This window comes from Silene latifolia, chromosome Y (genome assembly GCF_048544455.1).
Source record: "Silene latifolia isolate original U9 population chromosome Y, ASM4854445v1, whole genome shotgun sequence".
In the NCBI taxonomy this organism is placed as follows: domain Eukaryota; kingdom Viridiplantae; phylum Streptophyta; class Magnoliopsida; order Caryophyllales; family Caryophyllaceae; genus Silene; species Silene latifolia.
Genome location: NC_133538.1, coordinates 321,057,449 through 321,065,851, shown reverse-complemented (window position 1 = coordinate 321,065,851; position 8,403 = coordinate 321,057,449). Strand labels below are relative to the sequence as shown.

At 39.3% G+C, this 8,403-nt stretch overlaps 1 protein-coding gene across 1 annotated transcript; it reads left to right on the top strand.

Moving 5' to 3' along the window:
• Positions 1-3,113: 3,113 nt before the first annotated feature.
• On the top strand, positions 3,114-4,996 carry LOC141631285 (uncharacterized). Its single transcript, XM_074443977.1, has 2 exons — positions 3,114-3,939; positions 4,074-4,996. The coding sequence occupies exons 1-2, from the start codon at positions 3,114-3,116 to the stop codon at positions 4,994-4,996; spliced, it is 1,749 nt and encodes a 582-aa protein (XP_074300078.1).
• Positions 4,997-8,403: the final 3,407 nt, after the last annotated feature.

Here is an 8,403-nt window from a genome sequence, read left to right as displayed (position 1 = left end):
GCCTCATTTTGCGTTTTTGCAAAACTACAAAACGCTCCCTCTGTTTGAAATCTACAAACACAACAGAAGAGTATTCCGGAACTGCGGGTACCACGGGTCCACTCCCCTCCCCAATCTTAGGTTGTGTCACCCTCCCCCGTTTACTCTGACGGGTCCCTACGTTCGGTCTCGGCATCTGTTTCAGCATATAACTTAAACAAACTTGCATAACCATGTAAAGCATATACTTCACGCAATTGAACTTGGATGCAAAACTAAGTACACACTTTCACCAGTAATTTCCCAATTTGATATGCACATTCAGTTTATAGCTACTCATGTTTACTAGTTGTGAAAAATTTATCGTGATGAATACACATGCTCAACAAACTCCAACATCCTAGCATGATTCTAAGATCACTCCATACACACTCCTAATAACATGTGAGGCATTTGTACAAGCTCATGGAAAAGTAACTTAGGACAAATTATCATCATCTTCAATATTAGAAACAAATAAATCAGTTAAACTTGTCAGACGGTCTCTACAGCTGTAATTATTTTGACATGTTCTTCGTGAATTAACACCACTACTATCATATTGAAGTTCAACCTTTACTTAAACAGTCATATACAACCCCAATTTTCAGATATAACAAACGAATTTCCACTTGGGACACTTTTAAGACGGAGTTTTAAGGCAACTTTTTAAGGTGATAATCATCAAAATTAACTCTTCAAATGATATAAACAATATATAGTACTCAATTCCATCATCTAATCATTGTAAAACAATCAAAATTCAATTTCGATTTTTGTAAACCCTAGAAATTTCGGTTTCAATTTGGCAATTTCTAGTCTATTTTACAGCAATTAATCACCAATAATCAAGAAAGGGAAGCATGTGAATCATATTACAACAATTAAAAGCAACAAATTGATCATATGAATCGAAATTTTCAGGTTATACAATCATCCTCAACAAATTTAAGGCATAAGAACATGTAAATAAGGAAGAAATCATACCTTGATTGAGTAGTAAAGTAAAGGAACGAAATTGAACAAAGAAAATAACCCCAAATCAACCACTACCAACACAAGAATATGAGAGATTTTGAGAGGAATTTAGGCTTAGGGTTTCGAATTATAGAGAAAGAATGAGAGGGATTAGAAAGGATAGGGGTTTTAAGAAACCCGTGAGAATCACTGTACAGTAACCTACTCGATCGAGTGCCCTGGGGTACTCGATCGAGTACCACCCTACTCGATCGAGTAGGAGCTATTTCGTCGAGTATCTGCAGAAATTTTTCCACATCTCGACGTCATAGCTTCCTAACTAGATTGGGTGAGGTCTACTCGGTCTAGTACGCACTCGCACTCGGTCAAGTATAGTTAAGTACTCGGTCCGAAATACGAGATAAATCGAAGATTCCTACAAAAACAATACTACATGTCGATTCCAAACTGAGTTTGGAATTCGCCACAAGTCTGTGGGGTAATATCCGTATAAAACCCTTAAATTTTAGGACTATAACGCAAAATTTAACATGTGATTATTGTCATAAAACAAAAATACAAGAGAAAACGAGAAAGCACAAGAATTAACCTCGGGCCCTTGAGAATTCGGCCTAACATAGAAATCAACGTAGATTTCCTCCTAATCGTTGCACCCAAGACCGTCTCAGACTATGCCCCTTGTGCTAGAAATACTCTCTAATTGACTTGCAATACTGAGAGAGTTGTTGTGAGTTTTTCCGATGTGAGATCTAGAAATTTCAGAGAAAATTGCTCTGAAACCCTAATCTTTTTTGCAAATGAATGATTAGGTTACAAAAGAAGAGAAACTCCCCTTTTGTTCCTCTCGGTCCAAACCGTGTACATGGGGAGGGAGTGGGCTTTCCACTTCCTCCTCATTTTTAACTCGTGGTCCGATTAATCCCGCTAAAATGTATATGACGGGTTTAATTATAAATCGTCATCGGTTATCGGTTATTAAAACATCGACTAATAACATGGATTAGTTGAAATATTAATACGTGTCCGACAAAGACAATATTGTATAATTAATTCAATATACATCAATTAAATATAATCGTTTATATTTAAATTACGAATTAACCGTTTAATTCGTTTTAGCCATTATTATTTAATCCGTATTAAATAATTATCTCAACATCGCGTTTGACTAATTATTAGTCAATAACTCCGACTAACTGCTTAGTCAAATTAGGCATCAACATGACTGTATTTTCATGCCGTCACATCTCTCAAACGTATCCTATAGGTGTGACTTTTAGGGACCAGTTGATCACCGCCATCAGTATGACAATAACGTCAAACTTATCTAGCAAGCCAACCGTTATTGATAAACGTGGACCAACTGATAATAATACAAAAGTATACCCTTTGATCCTTTTAGAGATTTAAATGTTATTGCACTAACTGTAGAGGACACCAGCCCCAACAAGCTCCCACTTGTCCGTACAAGTGTATGTGTAATAACGTTATCCGCACTAACTGGAGGACACGTCTCCAACAAACTCCCACTTGTCCGTACAAGTGTATGTGCGATAACCGATTCTCATATTCAGTTAAAATTTCTCCCACTCAATGTAAAACAATTTATTGAACTAGTCAAATGCCAAAAGATGTTTAACCTAGAGAGAGAAAGTGAGAAAGCCGTCGTCTCAAAAAAATTTTAACGTAAAGATTTCTGTGTCATCATGGCAAAGGGATCATCCAAATCTGCTAGTAATAAACATCATAGTACAAATAAACAATCTGTTACATCAACATCAATTAGGGCTGCAAAACAAATTGTTTTGACTGGTCCTGATGTGGACGCTGATGAGGGACAAAAGCACAAGAATATTAGTGAAATCAATGGCATTCCCACATTGTCCATGGAGGATGGCATGGTGGAGGATGTTCTTGACGGATTTGATTCTGATCCAGATGGTGAGGAGGAAGGGAGTTGGTATCAGCGGCATGGAAGGAAAGTCATGGAGTTGATTGATGAGGAACCCGTTGAACTCGCTCCGGCTTTACGAGGAGGATGTGCAAGAGGAAATTGAGTATCCTGGAAGCAGGCCGTGTATGGCTTTGTAGTTGGGGCCAATCCTCCATGGCAAATTATGGAAGGCTTCCTGAAAAGAATATGGAGCAAACATATTATTGACAAGTTATCATTCCTTCCTAATGGGGTGTTCATAGCAAGATTTCAATCAGATGCCATGAAGCAGGCAGTTCTTAACAGTGGATACTTTTTGTTTGATAATAAGCCCGTGATTATCAAGCCTTGGATGCCTGACATTGAACTAGTCAAAGAGGAAGTCAAGTGTGTTCCTGCGTGGGTAAGGCTCCATAAACTACCTCTTAAGTTTTGGGGTAAAAGTCTGGTTAAATTGGCTAATTTGGTGGATAAATTTATCAAAAGTGATGAAGCCACAATGCAGAAGACTCGACTAGGGTTTGCTCGTGTCATGGTGGAGTTGAAAATTGACCAGAAATTTCCTGACTCAATCAAATTCCTAGACGAGAAACAACAAGTAATTGAGATACAAATAGGATATGAATGGAAACCTATCTTGTGCACCAAATGCAAACAGTTGGGACATGCCAAGGATACTTGTAGGAAGGGTAAGAAAATGATTCAAACAAAGCCAATCAGGAAGGAATGGAGACCTGTTAAAAAGGTTGAGGCCCCTACTGTGGCACAGCCTGCAAGTATCCAGATTGAACAACAACCTGCAACAACAGAGGTACACAATAATGATCAGGTGGTTGCAGAGATAATCAAAACTCCAGCGCACAGGCCAGGATTGAGTAATGATGGTTCTCTGTCTCCTGTTAAAAATAGACAAGGGATCTCAATAGCAAGCAGAGTCAATTCAGGTTCTCCTACATATATGGAGGCTCTGAGTGGTTCCAAAACCCCTAAACAAGGTATTGGTGTAAATGGTAATGGTTCCCTTTCCCCTAACCCATGATAAAGATAGGGTTTTGGAATGTGAGGGCGATGAATAAGTTGGACAAGCAAAGAAAGGTACATAATTTTTTGAGTTCAAATAATGTTGGTCTTTTTGGTTTATTAGAGACAAAAATAAAACCTAATAATGTAAATAAAGCAGTTTCTACTGTTTTTAATGATTGGAGTGTTACAACTAACTCAGCCTATCATGTTGGAGGAAGAATATGGGTGGTCTGGAAGCCTCAGTACTTTGATATTATTTTTCTACAATATGATGCTCAGTTTATACACATGGAAGTTGAGGACAGAAATTCTACTCTGAAGTTCTATTATACTATTGTCTATGCCTTCAATGGGATTACTGAAAGGGAACCCTTATGGGCTAACATAAAGAGGTTCAGGCCTCCTTCTACTATTCCTTGGGTTTTAGGGGGCAATTTTAATTGTGTTCTACTGGCTGAAGAGAGATTGGGTGGTAGCTTTAATCTGGCAGAAGCTGAACCTTTTCAGCAGTGTCTGGAGGATTGTGAAGTCATGGATCTCCAAGCCTCTGGTTCATTCTATACTTGGAATAATAAACAACCACCAGAGACAAGAGTCTACAGTAGGCTGGATAGGGCCTTGGTTAATCAAGGTTGGACTGATCACTTTCCAGATATGTATGCAAATTTCCTTCCAGAAGGCCATTTTGATCACTCCCCTTGTGTGATAGGGCAGATTAACAGAGATCATCATAGGAATAGGCCGTTCAAGTATTTCAATATGTGGAGTATGTCTCCAGATTTTCAAGCTTGTGTGGACAATATTTGGAAACAGAACCTAGCTGGTACCAGAATGTATAGGGTTACTCAAAAACTTAGGCTACTAAAACCTGAACTGAAAAGGATCAATAGCACTTGTTATTCTGACATTGAGAACCAGGCTATGTTAGCTGCAACTAAATTGTATCAGGCTCAACAACATCTCATCCAGCAGCCAGGGGATAGGGAGTTAATGGCTCAGGAATATGCAGACATCGGGAATCTCTTCACTTGCAAAGCAAGCTAAGTATGAGTACCTCAAGCGAGAAAGCAAAAGCTCATTGGGTGATGAAGGAGATATAAATTCCTCTTATTTTCATGGAGTGATAAAGGCAAGGAGAAATAAGAATTTTATCCAGCAAATAAGAGATTGCAATGGGGTTCTGCATAGTGATGAGGGTGGGATTCAACAGCGTTTTGGATTACTACCAGGTTCTCCTAGGCTCAAGTTCTCCCACTGTCAGAGTGAAGGACAGTATTGTTCAGAGGGGTAATAAGTGTACTGAGTCCCATAAACAGATTCTTCTAGCCCCTGTGAATTCTGATGAGATTAAGAATATTATTTTCAGCATTCCAAATGACAAAGCGCCTGGACCGGATGGATATTCTAGCAAGTTCTATAAGGACTCATGGGAGACTATTGGAGTGGAGGTAACAAAGAAACTGTTCAGGATTTTTTTGCCTCGGGTTGCATTCTAAAACAGATTAATACTACTTTGGTCACCCTCATTCCCAAAGTGGAGAGACTCGAGACTGTCCTCCAATTTAGACCTATAGCATGTTGTAATGTAATATACAAATGCATCTCTAAGGTTATATGCAATAGATCGGCTACCATCCTACCGAATTGGTGTCTCAAAATCAAGGGGGTTTTATTCAGGGGAAAAGTATAATTGATAACATTTTGATCTGTCAAGACCTGATAAGACTTTATGAAAGGAAGGCTAGCTCCCCGGATGTTTGTTTAAAATGGATCTTGAAGGCATATGACACAGTGGAATGGAAATTTTTAAGGCGAGATACTTACAGACTATGGATTTCCCATCTTAGTTCATTATCTGGATTATGCAATGTGTATCGACAATGACCAGCTATTCTTTGAGTCTAAATGGGAACATGTTTGGTTTTTAAGGGGCGAGGGGTGCGAGGCGGGGGGACCCACTATCCCCCTTACTATTCACTTTATGCATGGACTACTTGTCTAGGCTCCTAAATTTTTCTACTGATAGCCCTGACTTTCATTTTCACCCTCTTTGCAAGTCAATGAAATTGACTCACTTAATGTTTGCTGATGATTTACTACTGTTCAGCAAGGGGGATGCTCAATCTATGATGACTCTGCTAAGGACTTTCTCTACTTTCTCCAAAACATCAGGTCTCAAAATGAGCAAAGGAAAGTCTAATGCCTATTTCAATGGGGTGCCATTAGGACTTAAGAAGGATATATTGCAAATATCTGGGATGGTGGAAGGTAGTCTACCCTTCAGATGCCTAGGGGTCCCTATTAAACCTACCAGATTAAGCGCAAATGATTGCAAACCTATCATTAACAAAGTGGTTGACAGAATAAGGGGCTTGGGAGCAAGGAAATTGTCCTATGCAGGGAGATTAGTTTTGGTGAAGGCTGTCCTAAAAAATCTTCATAATTATTGGGCTAGTATGTTCATTCTACCCAGTGGAGTCATAACTCGTATTGAGGCAATTTGTAGGAATTTTCTATGGGACGGGGGGGCAGATTTCATAAGATCCCCGCTCGTGTCATGGGAGAAAACTTGCAAACCTAAGGAAGAAGGGGGATTGGGTCTGAAAAATGACACAGTCTGGAACAAAGCAGCAATTGGAAAGTTAGTCTGGTGGATTGCCACTAAGCCTGATCATCTTTGGGTAAGATGGGTTCACCACACTTACATAAAAGGAACAAACTGGTTGTCTTATGAACCTTCAACTCAAGCTAGTTGGTACTGGAGGAGAATATGTCATGTCAAGAACTTATTATCTGAGGCTTATGAGAGGAATTTGTGGTCAGAACAACAGCACAACAATTACACCATAGCCAAAGGTTATGAGTACTTAAGAGACAAAGGACAAAAGGGAGAGTGGTACGGTTTAGTGTGGAACAAATGGTCAATTCCAAAACACGGTTTCATTTCATGGGTGTACCAACATAATAATATGAACACCATGGAAAAACTTTATAAGTTGAATATAAGTGAGGAGGATACCTGTTTGATTTTGCAGGAGCAGCACTGAAACCATTGAACACCTCTTCTTCAACTGTCCATATAGTAGAAAGGTTGTGGTGAGAGTAGGAGACTGGCTGGGAGTACCGATCCCGTTTCATAATCTACTTAACTGGAGATTGGGGATCTTGGGTACAAAAACCAAAAAGGGGATTATCAACGCCACCATCAACGCCTGCTTGTACCATATATGGCGACAAAGGAACCAAAGTCGAGTTGAGCTCATACTGAGTAACCCGACGGGAGTGGCAGACCTAATTATAGCGGAAATGAAGTGCAGATTGAAGGCCACAATCATTAGACCGACTAACGATAAAGACAGGAGCTTTGTGAATCGGATTATTGGAGATTAAGAGTACAGCTGGATAAAATTTGAGGATGAAGATAGGGATTTGATGAGGATGAAGTTGTTTTGTTTATTTGGGGAAAAAATCTAGGGTTCATCTATCAGTTTGGTGTTGGTTTTGTCTGAGTACCTGGTTTTTGTTGTCGACAAGGGAATTTGTTATGTTGGGATCATTTGGGTTGTTGAACTGATAGCCCAAAATGAATCTCGTGTATGGTTACCTCTTATTATATATATTATCTTACCTTTATCAAAAAAATGTAAAACAATTTGCAGAACCGGATCCGCAAAGGTCGTATTTTACAATCGATCTGTATCAAGAGTGGTTTCCCCGACTAGAGAGTAACTCAACTGATAAAACGAATTCGTATTCGAGCATGGCCATGCATTTCGATTCTGACTCCTCGAGTGGCCCTGAGAAATATCGAGTACCTGATAAAGGCTGAATATTTCCTTCAACTCGACTACTTACGATCTAAGCACAACATGAAATGACCCAGAAAAAATCTACTTGGCCCCCTGTTACGGATGACCGTGAGAAAGAAACCAAAGTCACCCAAAATCTGCCTTAGTTTCAAGAGACAGTCGATAGTCAAAAGAATCGACTCTTAGGATCACCATGGAGGTCCTATCCACGACCTGGCACCGAATGTTATAAAACATTTAGGACTCCACGTCGATGTCACAATTGTGTCCTACGAGATATCCGTATAAATCGCCTCGTGATTGGTCACCAACCTTTTGACTTATGGCTCGTTGAACCCACCATCAACCAACGTCACAAAATAATTGCCGAGTTATCAGCTCATGTGGGCAATTAAGGACCAAAAATATAATGTTTGTTCAGTTCACTTTGTGGTGTTCAAAATTGTCGTACAAATCCACATGAAAAAATAAATATATAAATATCAAAACGATGATGTCGTATAGAGTACAAAAGAGAATGAATCTAATCCATAAAAGAGTACTACAACTCAGGAACACGTTTAATTCCCATGGAATTAACATGCCTTTCATGCTTATCTTGTCGTAATGGTTTAGTGAGAGGATCTGCTATGTTATCATCTG